Source organism: Nyctereutes procyonoides, unplaced genomic scaffold (genome assembly GCF_905146905.1).
Source record: "Nyctereutes procyonoides isolate TBG_1078 unplaced genomic scaffold, NYPRO_anot_genome, whole genome shotgun sequence".
Taxonomy (NCBI): domain Eukaryota; kingdom Metazoa; phylum Chordata; class Mammalia; order Carnivora; family Canidae; genus Nyctereutes; species Nyctereutes procyonoides.
In genome coordinates, this window is record NW_026575135.1 from 57,120,765 (window position 1) to 57,141,634 (window position 20,870).

Genomic DNA, 20,870 nt, shown 5'->3' on the forward strand with positions numbered 1-20,870 from the left:
GTCCTGCATATATTACACACTAACTACAATGTTCAAACGAGAAAGTGAAAATGTTTTATAAAATTATAAATAGGCATAGCCAAAAATCTTCTAAAGAAAGACAGGGACTATGGATCCATTTTAGTCCAGTTTCTTCATTCCTAAATGCATGATTTGACCCAAAATAAAGAATTAGATAAGTAAAATCATTTTTTTTTTTAAAGTCACAATGAGCAGTATCTTACATGGTTCAATCACACTGGTAAATGTCAACAATGATTATTTCAAAGGCTTAGGAATAATGAAGTTTCAAACAATTTTTTGAAGGTATGAATATTAAGATAAAAGTCACTAAAAAGCTCAGATATTGTGAAATAAGTTATATAAATGAGGGTATATCACAAAGATATATTTATAAATATAAATTTATAAAACAAATAGAAGAGTAGACATTTCGATAGTTTTAATGAAGCCACTTCCTTTATTGCAGTAACCTCTGTACAAAGCAGCAACTGCAATACTCAACGTTAAAACATTAGAAAAGCATTTGTGTGACAGTTATAGTACAGTATTATCAAAATATTACATTTTCAAACTTAGTAAACATCCACCAGAGCTCAAATCTTTAAATTATTTCCATAGTCTTTAAAAATGTCATGTCAGAAAGCATATAAAAAGAATGTAAAAGGAAACCTAAAATACAAATGAAATAATGTAACAAATAAATATTTGATTTAATTAACCATTAATCAGCTTAACACCACCATTCTCTCTAAACCCAATGAATATTTATCTATAGGAATAATGAACTGTCAAATGCCATTGCATATTTATTTCCAAGTTATCACCAATGATTAGAACGGAAAAAAAAATTGGCATTAAAATAATCAAATTCAGCATAAATAAAATAGACTAGAATAGCTTCAACACTAGCTAGCATCTCTAAGGATTGTTGAAATCTATTAGAGTACTACAACAACCTTGAAAATTTTGACCTGGTGTCTAGTGGTAAGTGAAAGTAATGCATTTTTTTAAAAGTGAAAAGCTTCTTACATTATTTCACAGACAATATTACCCTCCCCCCATTATGCATATTTAGATATATCTTATGTACTTTTACACATATGTATGATGCATGACATTTGGTTCCTGCAGTATAGATCACAATGATGGGTTCCTGAATGGGAAAAACTTAAAAAAAAAAAATAAGTGTACCTGTGCACATTTTAAGATAGCAGCACTTAGTTCATGCCCTATTATCCATTTAAAAAGTTCAAACACGGTATTGTTTACTGAACAATATGACATTTCTACTGTCTTTCCCCCAAAACACTACAAAACCTGCAATAAATGGAACAATGCTGTGAGTTATAATGTAGAAAAAAAACCTGGAAAAACAACTACTTCATTTTAACATTCTGAATTCAAAATTATTATCAGATCTCCACTTTTCTATTCATTTCGTTTATGCTCATGCAGCTAAAATACTGCACTGTTGACAACAGTAGTGATTCTATAGGTATCTATCAAGATTCATGAAAACCTGCATATATTCTTCACCACTGAAATTTATACCAACAAGCTCACACTAAACAGTACTGTACGGGATGTGTTTTCCATTTCTCACTGAATGGTTAACTGTGTGAAGTTACATGCCCTTCAAATGATCACCTTTGTTCTCTGTGAAACCTGTATCTTTCAATCTAATTTTGAACTTATGTTTAATAAAACCAAAAAATGTTAGTCAAATGAATCTTGATCACTTTAAAATGCAAAAACCCAGCAACATGTCATTATATATACACACATGCATCTGTGTATGCATCTACACATTCATACACACATACAGATATGTAGACATATATCCCTTGAAATGTTTTTAGGAAATCCTTCCTTGAATAAAAAATGAAAAACTTCACATTAATAATTGTATATAAAGCTTTTAGTAACAGTACGTATGCACTGTCAAAATTGTACTAGTAGACTATGATGTCAAAACAGACATTCCAAAAGCACAAACTGGCAGTTTTTCTTAACACAAAAGTTTTAAAGTATTAAGAATGGATTAAATTCAAATGTTCAGAATAATCTGTTCAAACCTGAGTATATTAATTAAGACTAAGTGTACTTGACAATTGAATGAATTAAGCCTAAAAACATTTCACTAAGAAACCAGTGGTCCATTTAACCATTTGATGAAACATTAAATATTTTAATGATTTATAAAGGATGTGTATAGTGGAATTCCACATATTGTTTATTGAAATACTCTATTTAATGACATTGCTTTGTCTAATTTTCCTCAAGAAAAATCTTTTAGTATTTCTTAAAAGTCCCTAAAGATTTGAGGAAAACTATAAATTAGGACAGATGTCTCTTCTCACAGATACAAATGATTTTGAGGACTTTGCTTAAAGAATGTCAACAGGAGATTGTTCAGCATGGTATACAGAAGTACTGAACAAATCTTCAACCTTCCCCAAGACTTCAAATAAGAATACAAATAACAGCCAATTAGAGATTTAAAAAAAAAGGTTTATTGGGTGTTTTTCCCCTAGATCTACATTTTATACATCCCATACAAACCAAACCTTGGGGTCACTTTTTGGTTACCATTTTTTTGTTTTGTTTTTGCATTTTTCATTAACTTGCCCTAATTCTCACCTTTAGTATCTAACAGATACCTTTACAAAAGTAATAGAAAACATACAGTACTCAACACTAATTGGTCAATGGAAGAAGAAAAGCAGTGTCCATTTCATTTTAAGGTGGAAGAGACTAGAAACAAAAAGAACAGCTGAAGGCAAAATTTGACATTCTATAAATTTATAAAAGAGGATATATGGATGAAATTTGGTTAATTTTAGAAGGCACCTCAAGGCTAAAGGCTTTTTGTACTCCTTTCATCAATCACAAAATAACACACTTTTATTGCTATTCAAGTAGCAAAGAAAACTTTACTCTCATGAACTTTAGTCCAACAACAAGGAATCATCATCATTCATTAAGACTGAAATACAGAACTGACTAAAACTGAAGTCTCCATACAAGTCAGTGGAGCAACTTCCTTCTGTGCTTTCAAATTAATGAAACAGTGAAAGAAAAGTCACAGTTCGCCATTGTGATGTTAATGTGTCATTGAAGATTTCAGTTACTTCACCAGGCACTCAAGTACCATCTGGAGGGCTTATCCACTGTACTGGGGCATTTAAGAATAGAAGGTAAGGACGCTCTGATGATTCCCACGGACTAAGAGAACTGGTGGTAGGTCCTTTGATAGAGCTTCTAACCATGCCATATAGAGAGCACTAGACACAGCACCTTTCCGTGCAACTGGGAGACTCCTGGTATTCAAAAGAGAAAAGAAATTAGGCAATGCATTTAAGTTGAGAAAAATAAAATGTAATAAAAATTATATATTGAGTCACTAGTAATAGTAACTAAGAAGTACAGTGGTTACACATTATTTTCGAGTGTAAATTTTAAACATGGGGTAGCAAGGACTATACTCATATCACTATTCCCCTTTTTTCATGTTTGAAGAGATTTTTAAAACTTCATAAGAATAGAAATGACTATTTCTATAAACTGCAACATATTTGGTATCTAACATTAAACCTTCCATTCCCTTCTTCAGTAAGGATAGAATTCTTCTAGGAGAAAGGGATGCTTCTACCTGAATTAAAAAAGCAGAAACTACACATGGATAAATGAGAGTCAAATATAATTCTATGTATTAATTTTCAATTTTCAACTTCTCTCATCTTTCTGGGCTTTCATTTTTTATTTGTAGATAGTGGTAGTGGTAACCAGCTGCTCCATAGGGTGTTTTTCTCTAGATTTCTGTGTTTTAATGCATTCCATTACAGATATCTGATCATTAGCAGCAAAACGTGAAATTTTCCACTGTACTGTTTTTTATTAATCAAAGTAACAATCCTTTGGTATTACTTTATTTCATCATTTGCCATATTTTTGGAGGCCTGAGCTGTTTTTACCTATTTAAGGACCCCAGTTCTATGATGGAGAAAATTTGGGTTCAAGTGATATCTAACTAATCTGATTTAGTGAATGAAAAGCCAAAGAGCACCTATATTCAATGTAGTACAAAATGTCTGTATATAAAGTTTGTGTGTGGAAAATTAGGAGTACAGATTCAGACAGGAACCACTTTATAATTTGACTCCCCCCAAGATAAATTTATGGCATTATTTCTGTAAGGATGTTGTCTGAGGTCCAAACTTTAAGATTTTTTAAAAAATTATTTTATATACAGTCTACCCCCAACATGGGGTTTGAACTCATGACCCCAAGATCAAGATCAAGAGTTGGATGTTCTAATTGACTGAGCCAGCCATGTGACCTGCACCTCACCCTGGGGTCCAAATTTTAACTTAAGGACCTTATCTTCCATATATGCTTAGTAGCTATGCTGTAGTGTCCTTAAAGCCAAGGAATTTTTAAAAGGTGGGGAAAAGGATCGAGGAAAAATTCCAGAATAAACTATTATGATAAAGAATTACTTAGATTCATATAAGCTTAAGGTTAGAGTTTTTTCTTTCCTCCTACCTTAAATGATTTCTCCATATGCTTAAAACAAAGTGTACCAACAAAAGTTTATTTTTTCTTCCTTATAACTGCTAAGTCATTACTAGGATTTATATGGGTATGTACTTGGTATGGAAATTGATCCTAATTGCATTGTCATAAAATAAAGGCATAAGAAAATTTTAGTATAGACAGTACTTACATGACAATGATATTAGCTGTACTTGAATGTTCCTTTAATAATTCATTTAACCTGATCTGTCGATAGGTCTGAAATGAAACAGGACAAAGTCATTCCTGGACCAACTGAAAAGTGGAATCTAGTGTAGTTCATAGAACTATAAGTAAACAAAAAGAAACCAACATAATTTTGGCATAATAAAAATATTTATTCTTTAATTCACATACAGATTCAATTTAGAGGAGACTGAATTTTGGTTCCTCCCATAACAAGTGACAGTTTTTGATACTTAGGTCTTATTTTTTAAAACATCAGTGGAAGGTTAAGGAACAGAAAGAAGAGATAGAATACCTTGGTCTTATAAAGTTCAAGCTCATTGTCTGTTATTCGCCATGGTTCATCTTCTTTCATTTTATCTGCAATATCTTGTTCTTTGTCATCTTCATGAAGTCTGTACGGCTCAATCATTTCATCAAAAGCTACAATACTTAAAAAACAAAACAAAACCATAAAGAATACTGACAATTAACCTCAGTTTGAATTCCTTTACACTAAGATCTTGAATGCTAACTTAGAACTTGAGAAGTTAGAGTTTTTCATCTATTATGCTCACCTCCATACCCTAATTTATAACCACCACTTTGGCAACTTATTCAGAAAACAGCAATCACTAGTTTCTCAAACTGCTAAGAAATTTAGAACTGTATTCACAATAACAGAATTGCAATTTTAATTGCTAACGCTGATGTCTGTATTTACCCCCTGCTCCAATGTCCAGCCTGCTCAATGTACATATATTTTCATCATCACAGTAGCTAAAATGATCCTTTGAGCAATACATCAAATTGTATTGCTCCTTTGCTCAAAGTATTCAAAAGCCTTCCTGGTTCAAGTAGCAGTGAATAAAAAGAGGAGGAGGAGGAGGAGTAGAAGAAAAGGTACTAGAATATTATGAAGAGAGGAGCAGGCATATCTAGAAGATTCAAGAAGATGCAGAACTAATCTCCAGATCCAAAATGACTTAATATGATAAAAGACAGAAAAAGAACAGCAACAACCTTCTAAACTTCTATGAATGTGAAAAATATTTTCCAATATCAAGTCTCATACAAACTCCTGGTGTATATTATTTTAAAAAATGAAACAAATCCTTCCCTGATAATAATAACCTTACAAAGTATGCTTTATTATCTATTTAAAATAAATTCTTTATACCAGCTTCATTATTTATTCAACATTTATTTGAAAATAATTAAAGTCATGCCTGGTAGTATAAATATGTTACTCATATAACATCCTCTGTGTATCATTTTCAGGTAGACTATTCCATGAGTATACATTTCTTTGACTCTTGAGAATTCTGAGTGCAACTATTATTATAGACAAATTCTTAATTCCCCTGTTTTAGTAATAAAGCAAAACAGTAAAAAGACATACATAACATGGAGTGGAATTGTGTGGTGATAACGAATACAGGCATGAACAGTGGAAATTCAAAGAACCAGGGGGAATTTCTGTGGCATTAGCCTTTTCAGAAATCACTTGCAAAACAGTAATTGAATGAAACTGAAAATGGAAAGCCCTTTAGACTTACTTTGCTATCTGCTATAAGCATGCCAGCTATCAGTGCCAGATTAAAAAAAAGTTGACTTCACATGTAACTAACAAGCAGGCAATTAGTTGAAATTGAATGATCTGTTACTGGAATATCTGAGTAGGTCATCCATAAAAGGATCAGAAATCTATAAAGAGTAATTTATCAAACAACTTACTTTTCCTTCTTTGGTTTAGTGTTAATATCTCCTAAGACCATGATATCGGAGAAGTCTATCCGGAACTTACTAAGCAAAGTAGCCATCCTACAACAAAAATGAATAGCATTGAGATACATGAAAGCTGTAGATAAATATTTTTATTCTATTTCAGGCTGAATCAGTTTACCTGAAAAGCATGATTTATAGGAAAATTCTATCAGGTGCTAAACAAAGTCCATGTGAATTAATTTACATTGTACATTCAACTAAGTAGACATCTCAATTCCCTGAGTAAGAGACTCCTGTTATATTCTTTTACTTTCCCCGAATCTCTCTTTAGTCTCTTTCTTCTAATCTTTCCCTTAATCTCTTCCAATAACGAACGGGTAGAACAAGACATTAATAATAAAAATTGATGTCAACTAGTTTTTAAATTTAATTTCTGTCACGAGAAGTGTGAGATATAAACCTTCAGTTACAGAATAAACAAGTCATGAGGATGAAAGGTACAGCACAGGGAAGATTGTCAAGGGTATTTTAATAATGGTGTATGGTGACAGATGGCAGCAACACCTGTGGTGAGCACAGCATAACGTACGGAGATACTGAATCACTATGTTGTACATCTGAAACTAATGTAACTCTGTATGTCAACTCTCCTTCACTAAAAACTTTTTTAGATAAGTTATATTGGTTAGTATATGGGTTTCAGCAAGAACTAGTTAATATTTTAAGTTTAATTATTTTTGGATTATTCTTCCATCCATGAAGAATGCCTATCTCAATGTCCAAACAGGACTTTTTAGGGCCAAACTAAAGCTGTAACAGATGGCAAATAAAGTTTACAGAATTTGTGAGGCAGGGACTGGGACAGACATGAAAAAGGAACCTCAGTAAGCCTTTATTTTTCTGTAAAGAAATACCTTTCTGGAGGCATAGTTGGCAATGAAGCCTTGGTGGCAACAATAGTGAAGTAGAAACATACATATAGGAAAAGCAGTTAGCAAAACAGGATTCTATTTTTAATAAATTGAGTTTTCTAAATTAAGATATGAGAAAAGAGACAAGCTACAGTTTTAACTTTTTATTACTTTTATTTTTTTATTTTTAAAGATTTTATTTATTTTTTCATGCAAGACACAGAGAGAGAGACGGGGGCAGAGACACAGGCGGAGGGAGAAGCAGGCTCCCCCAATGTGGGACTTGATCCCGGGTCTCCAGGATCACGCCTCAGGCTGAAGGAGCTAAACCGCTAAGCCACCAGGGCTGCCCCAGGTTTAACTTTAAATTATTTCTTGCATACTTTACTATTTGCGATGAATCAACACCTAGTTGAATTCCAGTGTAAATCTGCCATGTGCCTGCTATGTGTCAAAGGGCCCACAAAACTCAAATCTAAGACCTGAAAATCAACATAAAACAAACCGCAGAACACAGTGAATGGTACCAAATATATTTTACTCAGGAAGGAAGTGTAACAACAAATGGGGAGACAAGGGTAAAAAAAAGAAAAAAATCAGGGAAGGTGTTATGACAGTGATGCTGGACTGGAAAGGATGGAGTATTTTAACAGAGAAGGGAGCCAAGTGAAGAGCTATTTGTAGTAGAGATGAGGGGAGAGTAGGAAGGAGTACAAGTCTGAAATCACATGCATGTTTAGGACAGGTGCAGAATTGTAAAATGAAGTTAAGTACAAGTCATAGTTGGTATGGGTATGTAACAAAGCCCTTTATAAATGGTAGAGGGAGCACAGACTTTTTATGATATGTAACAGAGAAGAAATTAAAAGTATTTTGGCAAAGGGATCCTATGATCAGAGATCTAGTTTCCAAACATGAACTCAGGAGCAGCGTGTACAACATATGCTGAAAAGGTAAGAGATAAGACACAGGGTACTTAGTAAAGTGCTGAAGCCAGAACTAGAATGGTGACAGTATAGAGGAAATAAGATAATGGGTGACAAAGACATCCTGTGTTTCTGTTGTCTTCAAATCTACAAAATGTATCTCATATATGAATATGTAATTTTGGGGCACATCCCCTCTTCTTTTAAAAAAGGTGTTTAACATTTTGATGCTGTAAGTTTTAAATAAGGACTTTCTAAAATGTCAAAATTTGAAAAAATAACAGGTATCTACAACTTAAATATGAAAACTAAATTAAAGGGCATTTTTTTTTTTTTAAGTAGAAAATTCAGCTTCAGTATGGAACAGGGCAACATAATTGACATCTTCTGGATTATCTCTTTTTATATCATATATATAATGTAATACACTGTAATAATGAAACATATATTGTAATAAGATAAATGTTCTTCAATTTAAATAGACTTACGCTCTCCGGTCATGGTCTATTCGATTTATTTTCCCACCAATGAATACTCTGATCTTACAGTCTTTCCACTTTTTCTTGGTAGTCAGAAGATAAGGTATCAATAAAGTCAAACCTGAATTATAAAAATACATAAAATTATTTACTAGATGCTAATTTCTCAATTAAAAACTTTTAATTCAATTTAATCTCTAAAAACATGTCCACTACAACTCAATATTACACAAAATTTTTCTTTCCATCCTTCCTTAATAGTTCAGTCACAAAGCCATGAGGTAGGCCTGAACAAAAAGAGCAAAGCCCAATAAAGTCAGGCTTTTGCTTTGTGAAGTGGGGGACTCCTTGCAGAGTCAGGAGACCGATCTGTCACATACAGGAGGAATGAGGAAATGAGAATATTCATTGAACCTAATGGGAGCCAAGTTTCTCACTGAAATGAGAAATACAAGAAGGCAGAACCTGGATTGAGCCAAACAGTGAACTGGAAGTGGTTTTCAGTCCATACCTACATGTATAAACATGTACCTATATGTTTTTGAGATCCGTCCACTGAGAGAGCCTGGGAGCAGGGACACACTAATAGCAACAAGCATAGCTAATGCCATGATCATGTTTCCAAAATACTATTCTCCACTAAAAGCAGTCCAGGCTCCTTGGGTAGGAAGTGACTCCATGGCTAGGGCAGGCAAAGTACAAATGAACACACCAATCAGCCTCCAGAGGATCTTGCTGGCCAAATAGGGGAACAATATGAACATCTAAACAAATAATGAGAATGACAAATGGTCTCCCAATGAATACAATGGGAATCGATGAGTCTGCAAGGATAGAAATAAGAAGACGCTTCCTTACAATAAAATGCCGAGTAATAAATGAGGAAGAAATAACAGGACTGGAAAATCACCATTTGACAACTACAAACACACCACACTAACAGTAACAAAAGGCAGAAATACCAAAAGATGCTAAAGATGGTGGTAAAAGTTGCAGTAATGATATCCCCAAGTACCTTCCCATCCCCTACTACGTGTAATTATACGAGAAGAAACAGTAATTTTTCATTCTAAAAATCTAGTAAAAAACCACCTTTCTCAATGGTCAAAGCTAACTTTACCAGTGGTGAGGCAAATCAACATCATGTGCCACCTGATGAGATTTAGACAGAAGAATAAGGCAACACTTCTGCGAGATTTCTACCAAAATTATATAACTTGAACTACTTCAAATCTAGTGACATTCTAAAAATGGTCAGTAATAATAAAAGAAAAAGGGTCATGAGTTCAAGGCAGAACTGGGAAAATTCCAAAGTGAAGGACACTGAAGAGATAACAATTAAGGCTGACACCTGATTCTACAATCAATCCTGTTGCTCTGCAGAATGTTGGCAGAACTGGCAAGAGGGTCTATGGGTGAAGCATACATGCCATTTCTCAGTACTTTTCCCACAACTTCAGTATCTGTAAAATTGTTAAAAAGTGCATTTACAACCTTACCTCCATCATCAAAAAGCCACCAGACATCAATAGTATTCTTTCCTTGTTTTTTCTGAAACTGTGTACTAGCTTCAAGAAGTTTTTGGTCAGCTACATTTAAGGGGACAGCAGGGCCTTTGGATTCTAAAGGATTAAGCAGAAAAATCAGATGTAAGGGAGATAAATATTCAAGTCCTTTTTGCTGAATTCCTATAGTTTCCTAACCTTTGTGTATCTAAATATTTATAATGCAGACAGTTGTGTATGGAGTCCATCATAAGTGTTCAGGTGTTTAAAATTTAAATGTATTTTTAAAAATGATTATAGATAAATAAATCTTTACAAGAGCTAAACTCATCCAAATTATCTTGCTTAATTTCTAATATTTTGAAGCATTCTGAGTGAAAGAATCATAAATACCCATGGTCATAACTGACTGCTAGATTTTAATTTTAGAGAAGCCATTTTAGACTAACTGGACAAATTAAGTTTATGCCTCCTCCATAAACATATTTCTTTGTAATCTTATTCCTCAATAATTTAAAGATTAAAAAAAATCTTAAACATAATGTTACCAGTAATATATAAGACAGAAGGAAGTGGAAGACAAATGAATACAATCTAACAATTATCGCAGTGAAACCTCCAAGTCTAAAGAAGAACACCCTCATCTTGACCTAACTTGTCCCCTTGGTATGTGATGCCCAAAGCTAAAGCCATATAACCACACATCTTTCTTTGAAGCACAGAAAGATGGTAGGAACTCCTTAAAAGGACATGACCTGCTGCAGATCTCAAGACCAAATACCAAGGGAGTTCCCATTTATATTCCCAAGAATAAAAAAAAAAAAAATCAGCACTGACTCTATGAGCAAGCAAATGACTATTATGAGACTCCTACACTAAATTCTTAAAAGAAGGAATCCATAGGCGGAAATCTGATCACTTCTGCAGGAGGTGTCATTCACTTCTCATGCTGCCATGATGCACGCAAACATGACGAATGATTTTGCATGATGACATAATATGGCTGCCAAACCACACTGCTCCGTAACTCTCACCTCTATCTCCTTCTCATAAAAGTCATGCACGGGGACATGACTGTGTATCTCCCAAACGCAGCAGGGCTGTGAGAAATATTGTAATTTTTGAAATGAAAAATATATTAGTATCAAAATTAAGGGCTTGGCTGGGTACAACTGATGGTAAAGAATGCAAGTGACACTGGCAAAGAGGCCTATTTCAGTGTCTCTGCTCATCATCTAAACCATGCAGTTTAAATTAAAAAAAAAAAACTAGTATTAACATTCAGGGTTTGAATATTTCGGAAATGCTATGATAATGTAAAACAATTTGTCTTTGATAGACTACCTTTCTCTGGGATGATTTAACTTTTTGGGGTTAACTACAGTTGATCTTTTTCTAATCTGCATTCAACAAATAACTGTAACATCACCTTGCCACGGAAATAAAAACTAAGGTAAAAAAAATAAAATAGCAGAGTTGGAGTTAAAGAGTTAACAATATGAAAAAGGGGATTAAAATAAAATGATGAAAAATGCCTGCCTTTTTTCAACAGTGGTTGAGTTGGAGTCTTGCCATCCTCTTCCTCATCTAGATTATGTTTAAAAAACACAAAATATAAGTTAATTGCCTTTATATTAATAAAATAATGAAAATGTAAATAGAGCACATTTATAAACAAAGCACAGTACAAAGAGACAGTCTGTGAAAAATAATCAAGACTGAAGATAGATATTTTCTACACTGAGTGTGGAGGATTTTTAAAATCAAACATAGTTTTAGACCCCCTTCAAGAGGGCCACTGATTAACATTCCACCCTTAAATTTTATTCCTGTAAAACTGATAAAAACTTTAGTAGGATTTTTAAACTTTTAAATTTTCATACTTGAAATTGGTTGAAAAGTTTCTGAATGGCTTATAGAAGAGAAATATGACATTAAAACCTGACATTGCAGATAATACATAAAGTTTAAACAGTGCCACTGCATCACTGTGCCAATGGATGAAAAGTAATTTTAGAAACATAATGGACATTTGGTATTGGTAAAAATTAATCACTTGAAATAATAGGGAATTTAATTAGAGACAGTCTTTTGGTTTATATAAAATACCAGGTTATACAGGTCTACACAAATTTATATATACATATATATATACATATATAAATAAATAAATATATATATATAAAATATAAGCATATATATTTGTTTATGCATGTACATATGTATGTATGTCTGTACTGGTCCATCTATATTTAAATATTTGTACGTATTTTCTTGGGGTTACCAGTTTTCCTTCCTGGTTTCAGTTTTTTGATTCAGATAAATCAAAAAATCTGATGCACATACAACTCCCTACTTGGACAGGAAAGAGTACACTGCTCTTGAGTCAGTGGCTCCCAGGATTCCAGTATTACCTTTAACTCTTTTTTTTTCTGGCTGTATGAGCTTGAACTAGTTAACTCCTTACTTTCCTCATTAGAAAAAAGGGTGAACAATAGATACCTACCTCTTAGGATCATTATGCTTCAAGACTTAAAGCACTTAGCTCAGTGCCTAGCACAAAGTAAGTATTCAGAGGGTGCTCTTTTTGTCTCCTTGCATTCTGTGTGCCACAATAACCAAGACAGACATACCAAACATCTATGATTATGTAATAACTACAAAAGAATGTTTATAATATTCTGAAGACTTTTCACATTGTATAAACTCTTCTATAGTTTCTATGCTAATTTTGAAAAAAAAAACTGGCTAGAGAGAAAATAAAATAAAATTAATGCTATTTTTGAATACTAATTTCTTATGCCTGTGATGGAACAAGAAACATTTCAATGATTACATTTGATTTTATAGGATTAAATATTATTATTCCTATAAAGTAGGTATTTGATACTATCTGTCTTTAATGATAGCAAAAATATATGGGCACACTGTGTATTCTTTTCAGAGCTCAAAAAATGTCAAGGAAATCCTGACACATAAAAATGACTTGCACTAAGGTATTTAAGGGTATTAAAGGTGTTTACATTTTTATAATAAAAAGGTGAGTAGTTTCCCATTCTTTTTTTTTTTTTTAGTTTCCCATTCTGTAAAAATAATGACTTCACAAGATTGTGACATGCAGTAATGAGGTAACATATGGATAACACCTACTGCAACATGGGAGGCACAGAGTAGATACTCGATGATTACTACAACTTAGCTTCCCATCATAGTTTTACCTATCAATTCCTAACAGATTCTGTAAAGAAAGGATCTGCTTTAGGAAAAAGAAAATGGCAGTAAAAATAAAAAGGATGAAATGAAAGTATGTGTACCATAAACTAAAAATAAATGCAGAAATATAAGAACAGTTACCAAATCTTTTAAAGAGTTTTGAGATGAAAAAGGAAAAAAATTATAATCAATACAGCAAAGAACTTAAAGGGGAAATGGGTATCAACTAAGGCCTCAACTACCACTACTCTAAGCATACAAGTTAAGAAAGGAAAGAAATAAAAAGCAACAGCAACGCTTCTGCATAATCTGGAAAAGATCAATTTCATAAGACAAGATTTGTCCACAGTAATCAATTTCAGAAAAAGAATGGTTAATTCTTCGACAGGAATCAAAAAAGGATGATATGGTTTGATGATTTACAGTGCAGATTTTTCTTGTTGCGTGCCAGCTGGGGCTAGGACAGATGGAGATACTAGACTGAACAGAGGTAGGAGAGTGAGGGTGGGAGAGTAAGATTTGGAAGTCATCCCTCTTTGCATCTTATAACCATGACATAGATGTATGGATGAAATTATCTGGAAGCCTCATGAAATTTGGAAACCTTTGTGTGGCCTAAACCACAAGAGCCACCAGGGGTAATATGTCTGCAATTACGTCCAAACAGTTTAGTAACCAAATACCAACAGCTCATTCCTTCAGAATGACTAAAATTGCATTTGATTTTTTATTACATGATTTTACCTCAAGAACTCCAGGTGCAGTAGAGGTAAAAACTATTCTGAATATCTCAGCACATAAATAAAATCCCTGGTATTTAAATATCTTGACTTATAGAAAAATTAGGTAGATTACTTTTATCAATTTCATTCCTTTCAGCATTATCTTATACTCTATCACGGACTCTCAAATTACCATGTTTCTTTCCAAGTTCAGATTTAACTTATGCTTCCAACTAAATTGCTCAAAGTACAAATAAAAACATACAAGAACATATGAGTATATAACTGTCATGTTTTCTGTTCTACAACCTACTTCAATACCTGAAAAACAACCAGTCATTTTATAGCCAGCCATTTTACCTAATCAACTAGAAATGAGCAGTACAAATTTGAGAAGGGATTAGTTAATAAGACATATTATATAATAAAAACCATTTCTCCCCCAAATTAAACATTACCATGAATAACATCTCGTTTGAATAAAAATTACCTTTGTGTGTAACAGATTTCTCATCAGATGGTTTCGAAGTATCTAAATCTGATTTTTTACTATACTCCATACTTAGTACCACATCCTTGACACCAGGAGATTTCTCTTGTGAGGATAATAATTCTTCTATGGACATGAAAATAACCAAAATATGATCTCAATATTGTTTTAATAATTAATGAAAGCACTACAGTATAATATTAATTAAATGACAATTCACACCGAAGTTTACTATGAAATAATAAGTTTACAATAAATGATTTCTTATGTTAACCTATGTGATCATCTATTTTGAAAGGACTATTCACTCAAATATCTTGAGTCACAGCCAAGCATCAGATGTTTGAAGCAGGTGCTGGGGAATTCATAAGGAGTGAGATTCAAGGAACATTAAAAATGTGGCAGACCAAAGACTGATAATATAAAATGTGAATGAACTCTAAACTCAAAGTCATTTACACGTAAAAACTGTAAAATGTGACTAATGTTCACATACATAATGTTCACATAAGATGACAGACAACACTGAAAAATTATACTCCTGACTATAGAGCTGAAACCAGGAGATAAGCTCATGGTAAAAGTATCAGTTCTTCATTTTTATTTTAATTTTTCTTTAAAGATTTTATTTGAGAGACAGAGAGCAAGCACAAGTAGGGGGAGGGGCGGAGGGAGAGAATCTTTAAGCAGGCTCTCCGCTGAGTATGGATCCCAATGTGGGGTTCGATCCCAGGACTTTGAGGTCATGACCTGAGGCGAAGGCAGACACTCCAACTGAGCCACCCAGGCACCCCCATTTCTTCATTTTTAAAGCACTTTTCCCATTTTCTATCTGTTGGGAAGAAGTTAGTGAAAAGTTAACTTCTACCATAAAAATACACATCACAAGGACATATGAAAATGGACCATGGACACATAATCCTCATCAGTGATTTGTGTGTATGACAAGAAAGAACAAGAGGAACTACATGACCACAGGTACCAACACTGTGCTAAGAACTTCAAAAGCTATGTCTTTACAACAACCCTTATGAAATAACTACAATTTGGGTTTTCTTTTTTAAGTTTAAGTAGTCTCTACATATAATGCGGGGCTCAAACTCATGACCCCAAGATCAAGCACTGTATACCCTTCAGACTGAGCCAGCCAGGCACCCCAGTGATCATGTTTGAAGAGATGAGGAAACAGAAGCTTGGAAGTCGGCAGATGTGCCCAGGCTACAGGACTATTGTACTAAGAGAAAAAGCTAGGATTTTTCAAAGGAGATCTGACTCCAAAGGCTGAGCTCTTAATCCTGTGCTGAACCAAATTCCTGCCTCCAAATCCTGATGATGAATAAACAAGACCTTCAAAACAATTTTCATAATGATTATAAACACATGAAAATTATTTTCTTAAAGTTCTAATCAATTCAAATCTCAGTAAATTACAGAACGATATATATAATTTACTAGTCAAACTGTGATACTTTTGAGAGTAAAAGGGAACACTACTAATTATGCAGTGTTAACAGGTACCCTAAACCTCAATCACTGGTAGCACAAGAGAACTGAACAGTGTTTTCCAAGGCCTACTCCAGAGGAAGAAAATGCATTTTCAGCAAGCCATACTTTTGTGTTACATGGATAAAGACCTCAAAGCATTCCTTTCAAAACTGCACAATACCCTTAAAATGGTGGGAGGAGGGGGAGGATTACAACTGTTTAAATACATAAACAGATGACAAAAGTTCATGATAGGCCTCTCAGCTATTTAGGCTTAGCTATTTTTGATGATTTAGTTAATTAATTGATAAGGGTAAAATATTAGGTATGCAATTTTCTTAAGCTTATATTTGTTAAACTACTAGGAAATCATTAGAGGGTATGGAATTTTCAACAGTTTTTATTAAGGTAGGCAGAAGTAACCAGTATACCTTAATTAGATTTTAAGCTTCATCTAAAAACATTTTTTAAAATGCTTTAAAAATCACATAGTTGGAGAAGAGATTAGTGAGTGTGATAAAGAGTATGGTGGGGGCATAAAGGGGTAGCACAGGGAGATCTTTGTGGAGATGGAACAATTCTGTATCTTGATCATGGTGCTAATTACATGAATCCACCACATATGTGATACATGGCACAGAACTATACACACATGTTCATGTATACATGTACACACCAGTGTACGGAAAACTGGTGAGATCTGAATTAGGAAGGTAGATTGTTCCAATTTACCTGTGGTTATGACATAACCTGTGGTTATGACAAAAAATAACAGATACGCAAGATATTACCACTGGGAGAAATGGATGAAGGATACATGGGACTTGTCTGTGATTTCTTTTGTAACTTCTTATGAATCTATAATTATTTCAAAATGAAAAAGAAAAAAAATGATTCATAATTCATTAGGTATTATTTCAAGACAGAATAAATGATATCACCAAGTTTAGTTTTTCATTATTAGTGTAATTCTGTGTGAAAAAGTATGACTTTCACGAACATGAAAATGTCTGATGATTTAGCAGTCATTAACATTTTATCCTCTATTTTATTTATCATCTGTTTTTACAAATTTGGCCAATCTAAAACCATAACTAATGCTTCTTTCTCTTAAATTTATGATTTATTTATTTTTTTAATTTTTAAACTTTTAAAAAGATTTTATTTATTTATTCATGAGAGACAGAGAGAGAGAGAGAGAGAGAGGCAGAGACACAGGCAGAGGGAGAAGCAGCAGGATCCACACAGGGAGCTCAACGCAGGACTTGATCCCAGGACTCCAGGATCACGCCCTGGGCCGAAGGCAGGCACTAAACCACTGAGCCACCCAGGGATCCCCCTAAACTTAGGATTTAGATTGAATTTTATTCTCTTTATTAACAATCACCAGCCATCATCCAGGCTGGTACAAACTAGTGGAGCCAAATAGATCTGGTCTTCACATGCTATACAGTAAGTACATGACCTAGAACAGATGGTGAATGTTAAAGTTGAAGAATTTGTGAGAATGACATACAATTTTCTAGCAAAGTCACTTCTATTTTTAGAGTAAAAAACTTATTTAATCAAGATTTACCTTGTCCTTGAAGATGAGATATATCCAGACCCTCTTTTAAGCGGATAACCACTACTCCATATTGTATGTCAAAGGCGTCACTATAAGAGGGGGAAAAAATCAAAATCACAAAAATTTTTGTGTCCTCCTCTATAAAATGATGGCAATAAGAGACGACTTCTCTTTCAGCTTTAAATGTCTAGTTTTTAAAATATGCTTTTAAAGATACAGTGAGGCCCATATGATGTCAGTTTCCAATTTTATACCATTCCCTTTCCTTTTTTCTGTAATACACTCTTAAAAACCGCTTATGTGTAGATCTTTATAGTACTGATACTCTACCTATATCAGCCATTTAAAGCAATGCCTGTACTAATATGCTATCAGAAACAAACTAAAATTATAGAAAAATAACATAGTTCTCCTACCATACTGTATTTAGGCTTATACCTTTAAAGCCAAGATAAACACATGAAGACAAAGAAAACAGATCCTACTGAGAATGGGAATGGGCTAGAGAGTATAAAGGGATCTCTTCTGAAAGAAGCCAGTGTATTTTTAAGTAATTCTTACATTTTACAAAAACAATTTTAAAAGTAGTCTAAAGAATTTATATGCATTTATTTGCAGGCATGTATTCGTATGTCCTTTCAAGTTTTTAAAACACAAATGGCAGTATCCTATAACACAAAATACATTATATAACCTTAAAGACAACTCTAAAACCACACTTCAACACTGCAAATTTTGTTGAGACCCGAATCATGCAGATTCTTCTCAAATCTACTAAGATATTACAAATTCCTAAACTTCAGATTGTTCCCCAGGGTGGAACAGGCTTAACTTTTATCTTTCGTTATCATTTTTAATTATATAAGCAAAGAATATTCATTATATACAAAAAAGTGACATATAATCTATAGTTATATATAACAAAAAGAAAAGGCTAAAAGCCAAAGAAAATCAAATTTTGATTCTTCATGATGTACAGAAGATCACAGATCATTGTAAAAGGTCTTTTCTTGGTGTTTTTTTAAAATCATGGGGAGACAATTTTGGCCTCATTCCTATAATGAATTAACTAATATTTAAAGACATTCATTAGAAAAAGAAATTAATGGACATAATAATTTACCTCAGCCATTTTGAAAGACCTAACACTAGAGAAGAGTGGTGTAAGTATTTAAAAAATAGTTAATAAATCATAAGTGATTTAAAATCAATTCGATTAAAGAAAAACCAGGGAATATAGCTTCCTGAGTTTACTTTGGATTAAAATAAATGTTTTTGCTATCAACTACAGGAATTTCTATAAGCTATATAATTCTCTAAGCTATAAAAATTAATTTAGAGTTTCAGACCCTACAAGCTGTAACTAGGCACAGTAAATAAAGTAAACCTCAATTGCTCATAATATTTATAATCACAACCAAAACCAAGCGTCACAAGATAAAAGGACTGCTTTAAAACTGCCATCAATCTCTATGGCCCTGCCACGCAGAGAGCAGCATTTTACCTATCTTTTAATTGCCTGCTCTACAATACTTAGAGGAATGCTTTACTCTCAGAGCAAACATTCACTTCAGTTTCTACAAGGTCAGAGCCAGAAAGACTCCTTTCTTTCAGCATTCCCATATGAGCAACAGCAACTGTGTAAGAATTATTTGCAAAACGTCACTTTTTCTATTTTTTAAGATAATTATTCCACCTCATTGGTCTTGCATCTTGAGAAAAAAAAAAGCATAGTCCATGGAGGAGGGCCCACATGACCTAATCTTTCTTTCACACTGTCCTTCCTTTCCTAATCCTCATATATACAAGAGTACACAGGACAGAATTAGAAATTGAGGATGAAATCATGCTTACAAAAAAGTAATAATCCCAAAGCTAAAGAGCAGCCACAGCACCTGAAGAACCAGCGGAGCTTTAATGTTACTAAAAGCATTTAAGAATTACTCGGGAGAACTTATTCATCATATATACTTTACTAATCAATATAAGGAGATGTTTTAAAGGGTAAAGTATGACATCTGGTTATTCCTTCAAAGTTATTTCAAGGTAGCTATGAAAATAAAACTATCCTATGGGAGAGGTAAGTATTTATGGTTCCAACAGGAGTTCCAGTAAGGGAAATAACTCTAGTGAGTTAAAGGTAATCAGATCAAACTTCAGAGAAATAAGATTTGAATCTGGTCATAAGAGCTTCCTTGCCAAATATACATATATATTTTTAAAAGGGCAACTATTTGTATATAAAGAAGGAATACTTTAAAAGAACAAATGAATAGTTCTATTTCATCAGCAGCTATAAGAAGAAAAAACAATTATTCAATCAAGAATGGTGGTGTGGAGCCTCTGGCTGGTTCAGTGGGTAGAACATGTGGCTCTTGATATTAGGGTTGTAAGTGGGATCCTGCGTAGGTGGAGAGATTTCTTAATTTAGAAGGAAAAAAAAAAAAAAAGTAATGGTATGATGGCCTCTTAACTATCAAGAACAGAGAGTTACCAGAGGTGAGTTGCTGGAGGGATAGGAGAAAAGAGGTGACGGGATAAAGCAGTACACTTATCATGATAAGAACTAATAAACAGAATTATTGAATTACTATACTGTATACCTGAAACTAATATAACACTGCATGTTAACTGTATTGGAATTAAAATTAAAAACTATGGTAATGTGAAAGGGAAACTTTATACTTTATAAAAAACAGTATGAAAGAGATAAAGGGATCTGTTAAGCAAATCCCAGAATACCAGGAAAAGGAAGTACTTCAAAATTAAGAAGAAAATGTGGCAAAAATAAGATGTTTTATTCTCTTTATTAAATAACTGAGTTCCAAAAAGCATTTGTGGTGGATGAAACAAATACATTCACAAAAATAAATTAGAACATTAAGAGACTAAAATCAGAAAGAGAAAAAAAAAGTAACAAAAAATAAATAAAAAGAATTCACTAAACAATCCATACAAGGGCAGCTGAAGTCATGTAAACCAACACTAAGCTCTGATATTCATTTGAACTACTACTAGGAAGTGAATAGCAGACTCGACAACTTACACTCAAGAGGGCTAAAAAGCAAAGTATTTAAGTACATTAAAAAAAGAAAAAAGAA

The 20,870-nt window shown here is 33.3% G+C and overlaps 1 protein-coding gene across 2 annotated transcripts in view; it reads right to left on the bottom strand.

Moving 5' to 3' along the window:
- Nucleotides 1–437: 437 nt before the first annotated feature.
- SLC12A2 (solute carrier family 12 member 2) overlaps nucleotides 438–20,870 on the bottom strand; it is a 112,252-nt gene continuing 91,819 nt past the window's right edge. Inside the window, exons 19-27 of one of the 2 annotated variants that reach the window (XM_055302081.1) lie at nucleotides 17,779–17,858; nucleotides 14,718–14,843; nucleotides 11,832–11,879; nucleotides 10,287–10,409; nucleotides 8,797–8,908; nucleotides 6,481–6,567; nucleotides 5,060–5,195; nucleotides 4,730–4,797; nucleotides 438–3,323 (exon numbers count right to left, since the gene is read on the bottom strand). In XM_055302081.1, coding sequence (XP_055158056.1) covers nucleotides 3,188–3,323; nucleotides 4,730–4,797; nucleotides 5,060–5,195; nucleotides 6,481–6,567; nucleotides 8,797–8,908; nucleotides 10,287–10,409; nucleotides 11,832–11,879; nucleotides 14,718–14,843; nucleotides 17,779–17,858 — 916 coding nt within the window. In that variant the 3' untranslated portion in view covers nucleotides 438–3,187. The remainder of the gene's footprint in view (nucleotides 3,324–4,729; nucleotides 4,798–5,059; nucleotides 5,196–6,480; nucleotides 6,568–8,796; nucleotides 8,909–10,286; nucleotides 10,410–11,831; nucleotides 11,880–14,717; nucleotides 14,844–17,778; nucleotides 17,859–20,870) is intronic. The other variant, XM_055302082.1, reaches the window with a different exon arrangement.